This window comes from Amia ocellicauda, chromosome 15 (genome assembly GCF_036373705.1).
Source record: "Amia ocellicauda isolate fAmiCal2 chromosome 15, fAmiCal2.hap1, whole genome shotgun sequence".
Taxonomy (NCBI): domain Eukaryota; kingdom Metazoa; phylum Chordata; class Actinopteri; order Amiiformes; family Amiidae; genus Amia; species Amia ocellicauda.
In genome coordinates this window covers 3,648,520-3,667,318 of record NC_089864.1, presented here as the reverse complement: position 1 = coordinate 3,667,318, position 18,799 = coordinate 3,648,520, and the positions used below count along the sequence as shown (strand labels likewise).

General features: G+C 42.4%; 2 protein-coding genes across 4 annotated transcripts; both read left to right on the top strand.

Annotated features, from left to right (window-relative positions):
- Window positions 1–6,728: 6,728 nt before the first annotated feature.
- On the top strand, window positions 6,729–10,659 carry LOC136771901 (uncharacterized). 2 transcript variants are annotated; one of them, XM_066724465.1, is made up of 5 exons: window positions 6,729–6,843; window positions 7,794–8,057; window positions 8,515–8,811; window positions 9,549–9,611; window positions 10,010–10,659. In XM_066724465.1, the coding sequence occupies exons 1-5, from the start codon at window positions 6,771–6,773 to the stop codon at window positions 10,288–10,290; spliced, it is 978 nt and encodes a 325-aa protein (XP_066580562.1). In that variant the 5' UTR covers window positions 6,729–6,770; the 3' UTR covers window positions 10,291–10,659. The 2 variants fall into 2 exon arrangements, 1 of the variants encoding a protein (XP_066580562.1); XR_010822401.1 differs by having other exon boundaries at window positions 6,732–6,843; window positions 9,802–10,659.
- Window positions 10,660–13,220: 2,561 nt separating this feature from the next.
- On the top strand, window positions 13,221–18,529 carry LOC136771403 (uncharacterized). 2 transcript variants are annotated; one of them, XM_066723695.1, is made up of 7 exons: window positions 13,221–13,427; window positions 14,097–14,390; window positions 14,853–14,915; window positions 15,077–15,124; window positions 15,244–15,306; window positions 15,501–15,548; window positions 17,965–18,529. In XM_066723695.1, the coding sequence occupies exons 1-7, from the start codon at window positions 13,259–13,261 to the stop codon at window positions 18,069–18,071; spliced, it is 792 nt and encodes a 263-aa protein (XP_066579792.1). In that variant the 5' UTR covers window positions 13,221–13,258; the 3' UTR covers window positions 18,072–18,529. The 2 variants fall into 2 exon arrangements, with proteins under 2 accessions (XP_066579792.1, XP_066579793.1); XM_066723696.1 differs by lacking the exon at window positions 15,501–15,548.
- The last annotated feature ends 270 nt before the right edge of the window (window positions 18,530–18,799 follow it).

The following is an 18,799-nucleotide window of genomic DNA, read 5'->3' as shown; positions in this document are numbered from 1 at the left end:
GTAGAATCAATATCAGCAACAACAACAAAAATGCAGAATTGCTCTGAGGCATTCGTTGTAGGAGAGTCAGTCCCTGGCGCAGAGGTACAGGGCTCTGATAGTGTCCCTACACTGAAGCAGGTTATCTGGGGCAAATCAGGCTTTTCCTGCAGAGATCCAGCAGAGGACACTGTTGTCTCCCAGCACTACAGACTTGTACAGATGAGCTAGCAAGTGCAAACAGAGTCCTGTCCCTGGTCTGTGTCCAGCTCATTGTTACTGGGATGTACTCTGTATATATATATATATATATATATATATATATATATATATATATATATATATATATATATATATATGTGTGTGTGTGTGTACAAACAATAATTCTATGGAGAATAATCCATGCCAAAATTAACAAATAAATAAATAAATGTAAAAATAAATAAATAAATTGACATTTATTTATTTATTTCTGTATTTATTTATACATTTATTTATTTCCCGCTTGCTGCTTTGCTATTTACATTTCTCAGTGTGCTTTTATATTTTGAAGCGTGGTTCTGTATTTCTTTTTCTATGTGACAATACCCCTTCTGTCAATCACAGCTAGTGGGCGGGATCCAATGAGTTTATTGGTTATTTTTACTCCTATAGATATGTGTCACTTATTTAATTATGTTATTGTCCACAAAAACAAATTAAACCCCACAGGAACCCCACTACACAGTGTATTGGATTAGCCAATAAGAGCGCTGGATCCCGCCCACTAGCTGTGATTGACAGAAGCATGATTAGGAATGCCAGCATATAACACATCACATCCTTGCGTTGTTGTGACGCAGTACGTTAGCTAAATGGCATAGCCAATCAGAATAGAGTGACATTGTTGACTTCTCCCTCCTGAATATGTTTTCAAGAGTCTTACTCCTCAGTACGAACCGAATCGACACCCCTGCTTAGAAACAATAGCCCCGTAAACACAATGGAAGGAAGCTGGCAAAATTGAGAAAGTATTGCATTTTTACAAATACGTCCAGAATATCCATCCATCTCCTCTCTTGAGTCCACAGTCTTCTACTGCACATTGATCCCATTATCTGTTTTGTGTGTGATAGGGTACCTCCCAGCATTTTGCCTACTGAGCTACTTGTCAGAATGGGCTACCTAACGAAAGTATGCTTGCGCAGTGAACATGTCTCTAAATCTGCTGCTAATAACTATATACAGTTAAAATGATTTTGCCAGTGTTATTTCATAGTGACCAATTTGCTATTTACACATATATGACAGGATGAGCTACATATATTTTTAAGGGTTCTAATACAGTAATAGTGTTGAAAAACAGCTGGTAGCCCATTCTGATAGGTCCATTCTGTCTGACAGGATGAGCTTCATAAGTTTCCAGTCGGGGGAGCTCATATTTTTCAGACTACCAGACATTTCATCCTGATAGGGAAGCTCAGTTTGTCAGAACACTGGCATTCAAAGTCAGTGTTTGAGTGGGGGTGCAATAGGAAAAAAGCAGGCAAACACTGGCTGCATTTGGCTGCTATTCGAGTGTGAAATGGCCTTAAGAGGGACCCTGGACCTGAGCTCTGTTCCCTTCTGGTTCATTCCTTTGGGTCATTCATGACATCACTGGGAAATACACCATTGCTGGAAAATCAATATCTACACATCCAGATGCTCTGTAGCAATACGATAAATAGGAGGTTTACAGCACTGAGTCCACACAAACACCCCGGGGACACACATGCAGTCATGTATGGACTGTACCAATTGGGGGAGTTTCACACCAGGTGTGTAGGAACTTTCCTAAAGGTAAACTGGCTTTCAAAAATTAATCCAGAATTTAATTTAAGATGTTTTATTTGTTTGTTTTAAAGGAGCACCACAGTTAAAAAGACACACTTTGTGTTGGGTGAGAGAAGTCCAAATTGAAAGGTTTAATTTTTGAGTGATTTTGAGGAACTACAAATAGCATTTAAACGTGTCACAATGCTTTTGCGCAATCAGTTAGACCCTTGGCACACATCATACAAAATATCTGTGATGGCTTTAACCCATTTAGGTTGATGGAGGTTTTAAAATGTGAACAACAGTTCAATTGTCAAATTCTTAGGTGAAAACTAAGGGTTTGCTCCTTATAGAATAGAGTAGATATCACTTTCAAATTGCTCAAGTCCTCCCATGAGCAGTCAGCACTGAAGCCAGTGTGGGCGTTTCTGTGCTTTTCTAGTTAATCAGGTTGATGTTAAACAGGAAGCAAATCAGGGAACTCGGTCAGAGATGGCATGATGGCATTCTCTCAAGGATGTGGTGAGGGCAGACAAGGGGAGTGCTGGAGGGGAATGATAAATAGGAAGGCTTTTGATGTCACTGAGTTAGCCAGAGCTGGGATTTTACAGGGTTGCCAGGTGCTCTTTTTTTTGCACATGATGGGGAAAGAGAAACCAATTGTAAGCACGTGATATACACCTGTTACAAAGTACAAAGTTACGAAGTAACAAGTATCACGTTTCTCATATTGTTAACTAAACAAACATGCATAGCTGTTTGCCCCACATCCTCTGTGCTAAATCCTGCCCCTGTTACCAAGCTCTGCAGAGCAGCCTCTTCATTTAACATTTTGGTCTCTGCTTTTGACAAAAGACACCCAGACAGCACAGGAATAAAAGCATGTGGGATATTGGGAAGTGAATTTGATGGACAAAATGAAAAGAACACTGAACAACCATCCCTAATTATCTCTGTCTTTATTAATAAAATCCCATTCAAATCCCACAGAAAACTGAAATGAAGGGTATTTTTACACATTAGAGTTGCTATGACTTGACTTTTTCATTATAGGCAAAATTGTAGGTCATAAAATTTATATAAAAATAAAATTGCCACTTTAAACTAGTTTATTAACATCCCTCTGAGACTCTGTGTTAAACTTTCATAGGGCTCATGCTGGAGTTTGGTGCTGCTGTTGCAAAGAAGTGTCGCTGCAGTACAGTGAGGGAAAAAAGTATTTGATCCCCTGCTGATTTTGTACGTTTGCCCACTGACAATAAATGATCAGTCTATAATTTTAATGGTAGGTGTATTTTATCAGTGAGAGACAGAATAACAAATAAATCCAGAAAAATGCATTTCAAAAAAAGTTATAAATTGATTTGCATGTTAATGAGGGAAATAAGTATTTGACCCCTTCGACTTAGTACTTGGTGGCAAAACCCTTGTTGGCAATCACAGAGGTCAGACGTTTCTTGTAGTTGGCCACCAGGTTTGCACACATCTCAGGAGGGATTTTGTCCCACTCCTCTTTGCAGATCCTCTCCAAGTCATTAAGGTTTCGAAGCTGACGTTTGGCAACTCGAACCTTCAGCTCCCTCCACAGATTTTCTGTGGGATTAAGGTCTGGAGACTGGCTAGGCCACTCCAGGACCTTAATGTGCTTTTTCTTGAGCCACTCCTTTGTTGCCTTGGCTGTGTGTTTTGGGTCATTGTCATGCTGGAATACCCATCCATGACCCATTTTCAATGCCCTGGCTGAGGGAAGGAGGTTCTCACCCAAGATTTGACGGTACATGGCCCCGTCCATCGTCCCTTGATGCGGTGCAGTTGTCCTGTCCCCTTAGCAGAAAAACACCCCCAAGGCATAATGTTTCCACCTCCATGTTGGACGGTGGGGATGGTGTTCTTGGGGTAGTTCCTCCTCCTCCAAACACGTCAAGTTGAGTTGATGCCAAAGAGCTCGATTTTGGTCTCATCTGACCACAACACTTTCACCCAGTTCTCCTCTGAATCATTCAGATGTTCATTGGCAAACTTCAGACGGGCCTGTACATGTGCTTTCTTGAGCAGGGGGACCTTGTGGGCGCTGCAGGATTTCAGTCCTTCACGGCATAGTGCGTTACCAATTGTTTTCTGGCGACTATGGTCCCAGCTGCCTTGAGATCATTAACAAGATCCTCCCGTGTAGTTCTGGGCTGATTCCTCACCGTTTTCATGATCATTGAAACTCCACGAGGTGAGATCTTGCATGGAGCCCCAGACCGCGGGAGACTGACAGTTATTTTGCGTTTCTTCCATTTGCCAATAATCGCACCAACTGTTGTCACCTTCTCACCAAGCTGCTTGGTGATGGTCTTGTAGCCCATTCCAGCCTTGTGTAGGTCTACAATCTTGTCCCTGACATCCTTGGACAGCTCTTTGGTCTTGGCCATGGTGGAGAGTTTGGAATCTGATTTATTGATTGCTTCTGTGGACAGGTGTCTTTTATACAGGTAACGAGCTGAGATTAGGAACACTCCCTTTAAGAGAGTGCTCCTAATCTCAGCTCGTTACCTGTATAGGGTATCATATTGATAGGGGATCAAATACTTATTTCCCTCATTAACATGCAAATCAATGTATAACTTTTTTGAAATGTGTTTTTCTGGATTTTTTTGTTGTTATTCTGTCTCTCACTGTTAAAATACACCTACCATTAAAATTATAGACTGATTATTTCTTTGTCAGTGGGCAAACGTACAAAATCAGCAGGGGACACTGCAAATACTTTTTTCCCTCACTGTATGTAATGCATGAGAAATACCTAAGAGTCTATGTGGACTCATCACTTTCTCCATCCAAACAATGTGGGGAAGCAATAAAAAAGGCAAACACAATGCTAGGGTATATTGTCAAAAGTGTAGAATTTAAAATAAGGGAAGTAATGTTAAGACTGTACAACGCGCTAGTTAGAGCTCATCTGGATACTGTGTACAGCTCTGGGCTCCATGTTACAAGAGGTGCTGGGAGGGGTGATTGGTGTTGCCTATTAATTGGTGTTATTTATTATGTTTATTTTATTACAGAGTTTGTGGGGTTTTATTTTCACTTGTTTTTACTTTTGTATTTGTTATATTGCTTGTTAATTTTCACTTGATTTGCTTTGCTTTTTTTCCCTTAAAGGTAACATTCTCACCAACTGCAGATACCAATCAAGGACACATCCGTCTGATTGGGCGGTGTCCCCCACTCCTTTAATTAGCACAACTGTTTTCATTCATCTCCTGACTCCTACTGAAGAGCACCTGCTTTAAAACGAGTGCAGAGAGCAGGAAGAGAGGAAACCTGGGACTGAGAAGGAAGGAGGACAGCACTGTGGGGAGCCAGGCAGGAGGGTGTGCGACAATGGGTAATAAGCCTAGAAGACAGCCTTGAGGAACAGAGGAAGCTGCAGATGGGAACAGGGGAATTGTTCATGGCAGGATAAGTACTCTGATGTCTTATGGAAAAACTCTCCTTGGTTTTGAATGAGTTTTGGCTGATTGCTGTGCACCCTTCCTGGCTCCTGGCTGCCTCGTAACGTGTGTGTGGTATCCTGAGGAGAAAAGGAAAGTTAATTTTGAGAAGAGATACCGGACTGATTTCCTATTTTTCCTACTTACCTGACAGGGCTGGTAGAGATGGTGTGGTCCCCCGGTGGTCAGCTGGGCCTGAGATGGAAGGCAGTGCACCTGTGGAGAGACACGCTGGGGAAAAGGATAGCGGAGGGATATGAATGGGGAAAATAACCACTGTAGTATGTGTGGTTGCACTTACCCGGCCCTCTGAATGTCCTTTCCTTGTTTCTCTCTCCATGCCTAGGATTGGTGGCACTGCAGAGCCTGGCCCAGGGGCTGACACAGTAGGAGGGGGTACCGTACTGCCAAGCCTCCTAGGGATCCACCTGCAAAGAACTTGAGTGGACATTGGTGAAGAAGTCTCCTTGCAGCAGATTCGCACCTTAATTCCGGGACTTTGGGGGGCCAAGACAGGCTTTACTTTTAGAATAGTTTTATTGGGGATTTTTTTTTTTTTAGGATTGGTTTTAGTAGTTTATTTTTGCCTTTTAAACACTTCCTGCTTTTTTTTTTTTTTTTTTTTTTTTTTTTTTTTGGATTTGCTAGGGCAATTGCCTGTTATTAAAGGTGGTTTTAGTCTACGTGGGGACTTGATCCAAGTCTTCAAAATCATGAAAGGCATCAACTACATCAAACCAGAGGAGCTTTTCCAGATCAGCAGGGACACACGCACCCGGGGACACCTGGAAATTGGGCTGCAAGGCATTCAAGACAGAAAACGGGAGACAATCTCCCTTTGCAGTGAGTGGCATCATGAGCTGTGACCTGGTGTCCACCGTCCACACCGTCTACTCCTCCGTCATCGCCTGGGGCCTGGCTGCCATGAGCTCTGCGGTGATCGTGACCAAGTTCAGGACGGAGAGGAGACCTATATTATTATTATTTGTATTTCAGTCCGAGTTAAAATGAAATTCAATTAATTCCTCAATAGCAATGGAGCATAAAGTTGGCATTCCCCACAGGGTGTTTAAAAACAACAGGAAGAACTCTGTAATAGTGCTTGCGAGAGGAATTAAAAATTATTTCCTTTTATCATTTTTTTTTTTTTTTTTTTCCCTACCGTGGACCTTCTGGGGTGCTGTAGTAGCCAGGTATTGGAGGGGGAACTATTCGAATAGTTGTTGATAAAAATATTTATTATTATTTAGCTGACGCTCTTATCCAGGGCGACTTACATTTGTACCCATTTATACAGCTGGGCATTTTTACAGGAGCAATCTAAGTGAAGCAGCTTGCTCAAGGGTACAACAGCACTGCCCCACCTGGGATTTGAACCCACCACCTTCCAGTCTTGAGTCCTGTTATGTACATCACTGATTCTTTATTTCCTTTTTTGTATAATCTAGCTCAGGGCACACAGGTTTTTTATAATGAGGAAGTTGGAGACTCAGTCCACACAAACAGATCGCAGACATGGAGGGTCTCAGTCAAGCTGCCTTGTCGCTCCTGCTCTCTCTCACCACCCTGGGGGCACACGGCCAGTCAGGTAAGGGACAGGGATCCCAGTAGTCAGAGAAGATTGGTAACCGATAAATTCAATATTTTTAAATATGGGAAAAAAAGGTTTAAATCTATGGATGATATAAATGCAACTTAATAAAAGAAAGGGCATACAAATATTTTAACAAGGGTGAAGAGAAATGTTAATTGACAAGGGCTGATATAACAAATGAGAAGGGTGAAATTAAGCCATTGAACAATGCTAATTAGTCATTGTATTTGACTCAAATTATTGAGTTCAATTTTCTAGATTTCAGAAACTTATTGAAACTTAATGTTGATGTTATTTATGATAGAGTTTCAGCACAATGTTACAGATGCTGATGGGAGTATTAATGTGAGACTGGCCAAGAGCTCTACTGCTCTACAGATATGCTGATGATAACTGGAATGACTAGAACTATGTTTATGTCAAACTCTGAAAAATCTTGGCTGAGGGTAAGGAAGGACTGAATGACTGAAAACATTTTCTAAATAAAGTAAAGCTTTCAGTAAAGAACAAACTCAAATGCATTGAATACAGTCAGTCTTTCAAAAGCATAGTAGTTCTCACCGTAAATAGAGAAGTTGCTAAGGTCTATTAAAAGGTGCAAGCTCATCCTGGATACAAAGGAAATTACAACAGTACAAGCTGTACTGAGAGGAAGTTGGTAAGAAATCATATCAACGGTGCACAGGACACTGGCACTTAGTTCAGATTTTAATATAGACTCAAAGTAATGCTGATCTGAGAGATAGAGAGTGAATGAGAGTGCCATCCTTATCCAATTTTTGGAGAGTGTAGCATATACTCATTGATGCAGTTAATCAAATTGTGTTCACAGACTTAAGGAAGGAGTTTGGTGATTCTCAATCAAAGATGCAGTGATAACGATCATCACTACATGTAGCATCTTCGCTCTCAGTCTGTGATCCTGTGCTTCCGTTTCCCCCCAGAGAGAATCTCGGTGCCTTGGGGGCACTACCTCCTCCTGGACTGCAGCTCCCCTCCTCCAGCAGAGGGCAGCAAAGTGCAGTGGACACACAGGGGGGCTGGGAACAGCAGTGCACACCGCATAAACATGACAAAGGCGTATAAACCACCAAATAAATACCATCAGTATTCTGACGGCTCTCTTTCCATTTACAAAGTTGACCAGAAGGACTCTGGCCAGTACTTCTGTGATGCCCATCTAGTGGCAGAGGTGGCGTTACTGACCGGTAAGAGCATGGTCTGTGATCCGGGCCTCTCGCAACTCAGAGCTGAAGTGTAAAGTATTGTGAAAACAATGGCACTCACCAAATACTTGTAGTTTAATCATTATTGTGCATTAAACTATACTTATTTATCAATTAAATCCTTTCATGGTTTGTTGAACACTTAATTGGCCAAAGTGAAAAACTGAAAATTCCTGTAATTTCAAGGGAGTTCATTTAAATGACATATGACTGGGTTTTGAGGGTGTCAATACTTTCAGCTACAATATGCTATGTGATGGAGGCCAGCCAGCACCTCTGGCCAGCTGTCTGTAATTAAAGTCAAAAGGTCAGGGCCTTGTTCATACAAAGAAAAGTAATGTAGTCGTCAAGTCGGGGTCAAACGTACATCTTTCTGATTCCTGTGCATCTCTGCATTTTGGACCATCAATGTTTACCATTACACTTCTCTCCTCCACAGGTCCAGCACACTACACTGTGTCAAACGGACGAACAGTACAGCTGCCCTGTAATACCTCACTGCCTCCTACATCCAGTGAGAGAGTCCAGTGGACATTCAGTAAGGGTGGCACCAACTCTGAGACAATCCTGACCAGAGATGAGAGAGGAACTGTAACTATAAAGAAACTTGGTCAAGAACACAGGTTCAGTCTCCTTCCTATTGAACCCACCCTGGTGATCAGAGATGTGCAGCCCGCAGACTCTGGGCAGTACCTGTGTAACAGTGAACATGCTGCCCATTTACAGGTGGTAAAATGTGAGTCCTATAATACGATTTAATTTAGCAACATATCCCGTTTTCTTTCTTGGCATAACTGTTCAGTGTTGATTTATGATCTCGAACCTCCTACAACATAACACTTACTATTCGTTAACTGAGTCACTCTGTATTCTGTTTCACAGCAATGATCCAGAACTCTTGTCTCGCTCTAAAATAAAAAGAGAAAGATCCAACTGAAATTAAACCCAAAACACTGATTTTTTTTTTTAATGCTTTCTTTGCAGCTACAACAAATTGACTGATACATGTATAATTCCTGTACCTAATTAACTGTTTCTGCTTTTATCGAGTTGCTCAAAACCACTCCAAAGTCGTTAAGTAAGAGGATTAAACTGTGGGACTGGCCGTGATGATGGACACAAAACAGAGCTGAAACCGAATGAATCAGCAGTTGTAGGAATGATGCAAGGGAAACCAGTAAAATGTGTAATGCTAAAAATCTATGAAACGGAAATAAATATATAATATATATATATATATATATATATAATATATGTTGCATGATTCCATACATTGTTTTATGTTGTGAAGGGCAGGGCAGAATACCACAAAGTGTAAAAGAAAGTTTGATAGTGAAATAAGAGAGCAATATTGCTTACTCATGGCTACTCCTGCTGCTGACCATTGTACTGATCTGATATCAAAATGCCTTCCCTTGTGTCTGTGGCAGGACTGTCAATCATAGCCTGTCTGTCTGTGTTTCTGTTGCGCAGGGAAACAGAAACGCACTAATGAAAGCCATACAGTCAAGACTCTAACAGAGATGACGCCTGCAGGTACAAAAAACAGCACTTTTCTAGAGCCACATTGACTTATTGCATAGTGACTGCTCTCTCTGGGGTCCCCTCTGTTATGCAAACCCTCTCCCTCTTCTCTGTGCAGAACAGCTACATATGACACATTTGTCAAGTCAAGTCTGTGTCTGTCTTTCTTCATTCAATTCAACCATTGCTTTTCTCTCTCTAGGTTTGTATACATAGAGATCAAAAGGAGGATGTGTACAATCGTTAGGGTGTCTCCACGTCTTCATCAAATGTCAAACAGAGAGGGAAATAATCTGTATGGAAAATTATGACCTAACCTGTAGAACTCCATGCTGTGCAGAATCAGAAGTGTAAAATGAAATGAAACCACCTCTAGTGTGCATGACAAAAGCCTTCACTTCTGTCTGTAGGAAATACAGATAGCTCTGGGCACAGTATCACCACGGAGGCTTCTACAGATAATGGGGACAATTTCCTTCCAGTCTGCAGCAGATGTCCGCAGTCCATCTTCCACACGATCTACACATCACTAAAAGCCTGCGGCCTGGCTGCCATGATCTGTGCAGTGATTGTTACTGAGATAAAGAGCACACGACGAGGAGAGAGCCAGGCACAGACAGGGCAGCTGCCACAGGGACAGGTTCATTCAATATCTACAGTACTACCGAACCCTCATGTTGGGGCCGTCTGACCAGTCCTTGCTGTTACTCTGGAGTGCACACTCCTCTTAGTCTCACAAGGGCATTCACATCCCTCACTGACATCTCACAATGGCTTATTTTGGCCTGATTGAGTCCCTGAGCTCACGCTAAATCTCTGGCACCAAAGAGGCTCCTTTCCTGGCCATATAGGTGTGGAGTAGTGGTCAGGTCTCTGGCTTCTAAAGCAGAAGGGTTGTGGGTTCAAGCCCAGATGGGGGACACTGCTGTTGTACCTTTGAGCAAGGGACTGTATATTGACTGCTCCAGTAAAAATACAGCTGTTAAATGCATAATTGTATGTAAAAATAATGTAATATTGTAATATATATGAAATATAATAAAAATACCATCAGCTATAACCTCTTCTTGGGCTCTAAGAATTTAAATAAGGAAGCATCTCATTAAGACAAGACAGTGAGATTAAAACTGTCCCATCAATGAAATAAGGAAAATAGACTGAATATATTGAATATACTGGCTCTTTTTCAGGACCAATTTAAGCCCTCTGCCCTTAACCTTTGTAATATCACCACTCAGTATTCTGGCACACGAAATTGACTGGAAGGGCATATTAAGCGTAAACACAGGAGACATCTTTACAGAAGGGGATACGCAATTTTGCTACCTACCTCAGTCCCATTGTTAAAGCTGATTCCAAAGGTTACATAAAAAAAAATGGCCGGACCCAGAGCCGGCCGTAGCTTATTGGGGGCCAAAGGCGAGATCTGATTGTGGGGGACCCCACCTCGCCGCAAAACATTTTAGTGGTGCCAATCTTAATGGCGTAGAGAGAAAATGTTTAGGTAAAACTAAGAGAGAGACAAACATTTGAATAGTGCACATCACAGAACATGTATTGCACTTTGACATACACTGAAATATATTTAGTAATACAAACACATTTGAATAATGCACTGTGCACATTGAAATAACAGCAATAACTAATAAAGAGTTTAGGTAAAAAAAACACCCACGCCATAAATACTCAGTACTGAAAACACTATATTACACATTAAAACACAAAATGTATTTATAAAAAATACAATACTATCAAAAATCATTAGTTGACAACTGCCAAACTACTGTAGTAGTGAACTACTAATCATTAGCTAACTATCAAAGTGATCACATCACCAACATTAAAAAAAAAAAGATTATTACTAAATCTGATTGAGCGGGATTACTGCTTTATATATAATAGTCCATTGCTCACAAAGGTATGACATTTTATATTCCCACTACGTGGAATATACAAAACGGCTGTTAAAGTTGTGCTGACATTCTCTTCATAAACTCCTCAGCAGTATACACTTATATCCATCATATTTACATGACATTTAGCACACATATCCCTGACACGCGTGTTTGACCTCACTAGAGACACTGCTCAGTCACAGATTAATGCCCCTCTCTCTCCCTCTCGGGTTTACATGCTCTCAGTTTATTACACTAGAGAGGATCTGCTGTTTACCCGGAGCGATGCAAAGGGCAAAGGAGTGTCTTATGCATTACGACTTGTTGTTTAATACTTTGTTTTAATGATCTTACAGAGTGTTTTTTCACGTCACTGACAGAGCTATAGTCGTGAATAGACAAGTTTGATAACATTAGGCTTACAACACGATGTACATGAACAGTGCACAACAGACCCACAGTAATACAGAGAGCATAATGATAATAGGAAACAAAAGTGATACGCATTGCAATTAACTATGAAATTCCCATCTGCACTGTAACTTGAAACCCACAATAAACGGACCAGTTATGTCGCAATTTTAAAATGTGACCATTTCAGGATACATTATTTCAAACAGCAGCGTTTGTACATAAACTGCTTGCTGTGGAAATGGGTGTGTTTCTGACTTCTTTGTGGTGGAGCAAAAATGTAATGCATCAGTTATCACACTGCAGCAGCACTGAGAACCAGTCAGTCAGCAGCGCATTCATTCTGTCATTGCTGCTTAGCATGAGGTTGGCTAGTGATCTGCTTACATGGTATGTTGTGTTGATTTCAAAGCTAACAGCTGATTCCAATTGAAAATGAGTTCAGTAATAGCTAGCTTGTTGCAGGGATTGAGGTCACACACAAGCATCACTCGACAAGGGAGGTTAAATTATGAATAATGTCATATTTTAGGGTCCCTTTGATATTATGGGGCCCTAAGCGACTGCCTAGTTCACCTGTACGTTGGGCCGGTCCTGGGCGGGGCCCTTGCCTTATTTGCAGGGCCCTACGCAACTTGCGTAGTGAGCATATAGGGCTCTGGCCGGACGGCATCCTTCTATCAATCAGCAACAGAATGTGTTTGACAACCCCAGAGGAGCGCCTCTCAATTAGACTATGGTAATTTAATTTTTAAGTAAATACCCTAACTGTATCATGATAATTCCAGGTAACTTTAAAATGTTAGGCCAGTGCTATACTGGGTTTGTGTTTATTTTAGGGAATAACATAATAATTAAAATAATAATTAAAAATATATATTACAAATATTTTGTCAAGTGTTACAATCTATAAATTGTATAATAATTAATATTAAGCTTTGGGAATGTGAGGCATAAAGTATGTGTACTGCTGCAGCAACAGCACAGGAGCTGACAGACATTGCAGCATGATCATGTTGAGGTACAATTCGTCAAACTCCAATCCCTGCATTGAGTTACAGTTCACTAACACAAATAATGTATGGTAACAAAGAATAATAAAAAGATGGCCAGGTCTAGAACGTTACCAATCTCCAATGTATAAAATGGGATTCTGTAAAGGACTGTTCCTTCATCCCTCAATGCTTGGCCCTCTGCATCACACAGAGCCTGACACAAGTGGTCACACTGCGCTGATTCCTGCTATAGTGGCAGAGGGGGGGTGGAACTGGACAAACCCATTTCAATATAGCAGAGCTGTATGTGCGCGTGTACATCGTAGAAGTGACTTAAAAACTTGGAACTGCATACAGGATGCGTCCAGATCCGACAATTGAACTGTGGCTGCTTGTCCGAGAGAGAGAGAGACGGCATCATACTCCTGCACTGCAGACAAGACACGTCAGGGGCATGGACGGTCTCCGCAAAGCTCCTGGGTTTCTCCTGCTCTCTCTCCTCAGCCTGGGCACACGCTGGCAGTCAGGTAAGGGGAAAGCGAATGCAAGCAGTGGGGGGAGGGGGTATTAAGGCGGCGGGCAGTTTAGAGATGTCCGGGTCACAGGAAGTGAGGATATGGTTAGAGGGCTATTTTTAGGACAGTTCAACTGTGGGAGGGGTGCTTCCTCTACACAATGTGTGCAGCAGGTCCGTCTGTAAGAGGGTGGAAGGGGGGCATCATAGTGGAGAGTAGAGATGTAGGTTAAAGGACAGAACAGATTGGCAAGGTTGTAAAGTTTAGGGACGCTGAAGAGTTCAGCTGTATTTGATGACATGCTGCAGATTAAGAGGAAAAAAGAGAGGTAAGCGGTCCAAACCAAATCGGACCCCAATCCAAGCAGAAGAGAGACTGCAGTGTGAGATCGACTGAACACTAACAGGTTTGCGGTGAAAGTCCGTTTCTCTTAAATCTACAAATGATTCATTGGGATAATTATGCAGTGGCACACAATTATTAACTGTGCCTTTCATTGCCGGATCTCCAGGAATTCCTCGAGAGGCAGACAGATTAACAAGGCCTGCTCCTGCTTTAGAGACTGGTACCATCGAACCATCGAATGTCGGCAGCCCCACGTATAGTTCATTTGGCGAGCTTGTGGAATCCACAGTGTGGTTGATCCGGTTACTTTGAGTTTAATCACTTTCCCCTCCACAGCTGCCGTGAAATACACCGTGACAGAGGGAGGAGCGGCAGTGCTGGAATGCAAGATCTCGAAGCCCCCATCACACGGCGAGCCAGTCCGGTGGTCATTCAGCAAGACTGGCTCAAAACCGGAGCTTCTACTGACCCGAGATGAGAAGGGAGCTGTCCGTAAGGAGGTCGCTGTTCAAGACAAGAGGGTCAGGCTGCTGCCTGATGACAACAAATTGATGATATCACCTGTGCGGTCGGCAGACTCCGGCCTCTACCTGTGTAACGGTGAACATGCTGCCAATTTAGAGATAAAGGGTGAGTCCTGATTGAATTGCCCTTCCTCTTCTACTTGTGCTTCATTGAGGTGATGATGTAATTGCTTGGTGAAGATGTATTTAAAGCTTCCGAAATAAGCGCTACAGATTTCATTCTACTTTCCGTTTTATAAAGACCTTATCCCCTGCACACACAACATGAGCATACATCTGCTCCTTCGACCAGGTTGCCAGTCTACTCTGTAGCGTGTGCGCTCTTTAACACTACTGTTGGCGTTTCTGCGCTCAGGAAGGAGAGATGTTACTGAGCAAACCAGCACCAAGGAGACTGCTGCACTTAATGAGAACCAATTAGAGACAGAGGCCAAACGGCAAGCTACAAATTGGATCTCTCCTGGCTTCTGCTGACCTTTGCGCTGCTCTACACCGATTAAAAATGTCCTCCATTGTGTGTGACAGGACCTTCAGTCATAACCTGTATGCCTGCGTCTCTGTTTTTCAGGGAAACAGAAAGACACTAAAGAGAGAAGCACAGTCAAGCCTGCAATGGAGACGACACCTGCAGGTACTAAGAACAGCAACTGTCTAAAAGAACACTGCTTCCTGGCATAGCGACTGCCCTCTCTGGAGTCACCTCAGTTCCTCCTACTTTTTCTCTGTAGACAAGGATAGGCTACTGTGAGAGCGGATTCTCTTAAACCCAGCTGTTTCTGTTTCGGTCTATAGGAGGCAGAGACAGTGCTGAACACACCACTATTGAGGAGACTTTTACAGGTAATGAACCAAGGACAGACAGTGGGAGAGGACGAGTTTCCAATGAGCTGCTCTCCATTGATCTCAGATGTGTGACGGGAATGTTTCATGAGCTGTCCGCTTGCATTTCTGATTTGCAGGGAAACAAGAAGTCACTACGCAGAGTAGCACAGCCGAGGCGGCAACCGAGATGACAACTGCAGGTACTGAGAACAGCAATCTTTATATGCACACTGTCTTGTTAAGAGGAAGTAGTTTCTACAGTAGCCACCTTCTCCCTCCCCTCCCTCTCTCTGTGCATACAAGGCTACACTAGTGTGTGTGTGTGTGAGCGAGAGTGAAAGAGAGAGAGAGTGCCTTCCCTTTTTAACACAACTATTTTTGTTTCTGTTGATAGATATTACAGAAAGTACCCAACACACCAGCACTCAGGAGACTTCTTCAGGTACCGGGGAGCATTGATTAACATACTAACATTGCTTTCTTGAAGAGAGATGGAGGGGCAGAGAGAATAAATGGGAGACATAGAAAGACAGAGATAGAGACAGTGCCAGGGGGCGGGGGCTTTGTTCAACAAAGATAACGACCCTGAAAACACTACTAAAACTGTGAAGAATTTGAACTTAGAATTAACAAAACCCTTTATAGGTCAGTCCAAACATGGGCTGTTTACTGTGTGTATGTAAATGTGAATGCATGTATGTGTATGTGTGAATGTGTGTACATGCGTGTAAATGTGAATGTGTGTGTGTATGTGTGAATGTGAGTGTGTGTGTAAATGTGAGTGTGAGTGCATGCCTGTGCGTGTGTGCCTGTTTCTGGAAAGTCTATGGGGTTTATTGGGGGGGTTGGGGGACACTTCAATCTTCCAGGCCTGGGGGTCAGTGTGTGCATTGAGCAATACTGTAATGCTTTTCAATGAGATCTTTCTTTGATTTGAGTTCCAGCTATGGCTAGAATTTCCCAAGTGAAACAGAGCCACAGATTGGCTGTTCAGTGAAATCATAGGCCACTTAGCATTTGGGAAGCACATACAGCGTATAGGAAGCAGGAAGTATGCAAATCCGACAATTGAACTGGGCTGTGATGTGAAGAGGAAGTGGCCCCCACACCCCCCACCCAGCCCAGTTCAGAGGAGATGCATCAGAGACACGGAGGGTCTCGGCAGAGCTCCAGTGATTCTCCTCTGAAGGGTTTATGTTTTAGCCCTGGGCATAACACTTGATCGGAGTTTTCTCCGGTGAGAGCAGGGTGGGGGGGATTGGGGGTGACAGTTTTCTCCAGTGAGAGTGGAGGTTTTACTTCCTTCCTTTATGCACTCTTACCCTGGTAAGTTCACCATTGGCTTGTTTTACACTATAACATGGTGTAACTGTTTTCCTATGGCTTTCACAGGCCTTCTCTATGCTTTACTACACTCTACTGTGACTAAAACATGGTCTACCACAGTCCACACACCACAGAAGTGTTGATTGTGGTATATCATGGTATTCCCGCGGTCCAGTGTAATAAAGCACAACGAAGGCTTGTCAAACCCTCTATTTCACAACTATAATGAAAGCAGAGTCAAATAACCATCTTATTGCATACGCATCCTGTCTGTGTGACGACTGTACTTTACATACAATAGCTCCTAAATTGCATGAGAGTGGGGAGGGGGGGTCGTTGGCATTGCGGTCAATGGTGTTGATTTAAATTAGTTGCCCCTTGGGGGCCCCCGTCAGTCTTGGGGCCCCAGGCAGCTGCCGTAAGCTGCGCCACTGGCGAGGAGCTGTACATACAACCATACCTGGTCATCAGCACAAGTTCAGCCTCCTTCCTACTGACCTCACCCTGGTGATCAGAGCTGTCCAGCCCGCAGACTCTGGGCAGTACCTGTGTAACACTGAACATGCTGCCCATTTACAGGCGATAAAGGATGAGTCCTATGCAACGGACTTGGCATAGCTTTGTGGTTGTGATATGATCAATATGGAAGAATTCCTCAAAGCTGACCTGCAGGTTGAACACAGCCCCAGTTGGTGGCAAATTTCTGAAATGCAGCTACTGAAACCACAAAACTGGGGAAATCCCAGCCTGCTTGGCACAGTAAAGCAGACTTAAAGAGATTAATATAAGCCCATCAATGTAGATGCAAATACCTCGGCTTACTTGTCAGGATCCCCAGGTGATTATTAAACATGAGTAGGGTTTTGTAGTTAAACTACTACTGAGGCCTATCTGTATTGCATTTGTACAATGATGTATTATTATTTATTTATTAGCAGACACCCTAACATAAGATTATATGATTTGGAGTCCTCACAAACACACTGCTCAGAAATGTATTGTAATTCTTTATTGGGTTTAAGTTATAGCCTGTCTCAGCCCATCCCAGTCTCTTATTGAAAAACCCTGGGAACACCTGATGCATGATGGGTAGATTGGCACAGACGGTCACAGAGACGCTACGGTGACGGGCCTTGTGCATCTTTAGTCTGTGAAAGAGCTCTGTGACAACTTGTTGTGAAAGCCGCTACACCACATAAAAATAGTGATTGGCTGATTGGTAGAATTAATGAGCATCTGCTCCAGGCCCTATGCAGTGCAAAAAGCCAGGTTCCATATAAAATACTGGGTGTTTGAGCCTGCTCTGTTGTATGCTTTGTATTTTGTTCCAATTCTATCACCTGTGCGTTAAAGGGAATTTAAAGTTATTCTAATAAATCTGACATAAATATTTGCCAATTCAACATAAGAATAAAACCCAACAGCGAGGTGTTAATGCGGAGCCTGACGTCGCACAATGTGGGGGTGTGACAGATGTAGAACTGGCTGTTAGTGTGTGCATCTAATCCAGGTCTGAATGGTTGTCTTTCCAGACTGCAGGAACAGCAGGTGCAGTGCGGGCTCCTCTGTCCACAGAGTCCACAGCTCCCTCACAGCCTGCGGCGTGGCTGGAATAATGGCTGCGGTGATTGCAAGGTAGATGAAGGCCAGGCTGAAGACTACATCAGGGCTCTGCAATAACAGAACTCAGGACTCAAAGTTTCTCTAATGAAGGTCTCAATATTAGAGTCAAACCATGATTTGAACTAAACATTTTCTAGATTTAACCATTTGCAAGCTGTGAAATTTCAAATAAACATTTTTTAAAAGCTAAACCTTGCGGTTATGAAAGGTTCATTTACACCAATTATGTAAAATAAGTGCAATAAAATGATTCAGCCAATATCCAGCTTTGAGAAATACTGTACTTGATCAAATACTGGGCCTTCAAATCTATTGTTATACAGGATTTGTTCCAGTGGTAGCATATTATATTGTTCATTTATTTAAATTAATTGAATAGCTTGTGGTCAAACTTACTTCATGCAAATTAATAAAGGCATTGACATGAATGCATTTGTCTAGTTTACCTGTTTATACCCCCGTCCTAAGCATTACTGCAGTGCTGCATGTTTTAGGTCTTACGATGCGTGTTAACTACGATATCGTACGTCATCTACAATGAAAAGTCTATCGATCTAACCATGCAGTTTGTTAAAACGGTTTGTGTTGAATGAATGTGTAGCAGTGAAGACGACTCGGGTCCGACCACACTAAAACATCACATATGCATTGTAGCTCGTTTTAAATTCGCATATTGTAAAACCACAAATGAACGTTATATATAAAACACAGACAAGAAACAAGAAGAACAGTCTTCTTACCTTA

Bases quoted from the DNA above. Each gene is read 5' to 3' on its own strand.
- LOC136771901 (XM_066724465.1), top strand. From the start codon at position 6,771: ATGGAGGGTCTCAGTCAAGCTGCCTTGTCGCTCCTGCTCTCTCTCACC. The intron at 8,058-8,514 runs GTAAGAGCATGG...TCTCCTCCACAG, and splicing joins AGAGGTGGCGTTACTGACCG to GTCCAGCACACTACACTGTG. The intron at 9,612-10,009 runs GTACAAAAAACA...TTCTGTCTGTAG, and splicing joins AACAGAGATGACGCCTGCAG to GAAATACAGATAGCTCTGGG.
- LOC136771403 (XM_066723695.1), top strand. From the start codon at position 13,259: ATGCGTCCAGATCCGACAATTGAACTGTGGCTGCTTGTCCGAGAGAGA. The intron at 14,391-14,852 runs GTGAGTCCTGAT...TCTGTTTTTCAG, and splicing joins TGCCAATTTAGAGATAAAGG to GGAAACAGAAAGACACTAAA. The intron at 15,307-15,500 runs GTACTGAGAACA...TTCTGTTGATAG, and splicing joins AACCGAGATGACAACTGCAG to ATATTACAGAAAGTACCCAA.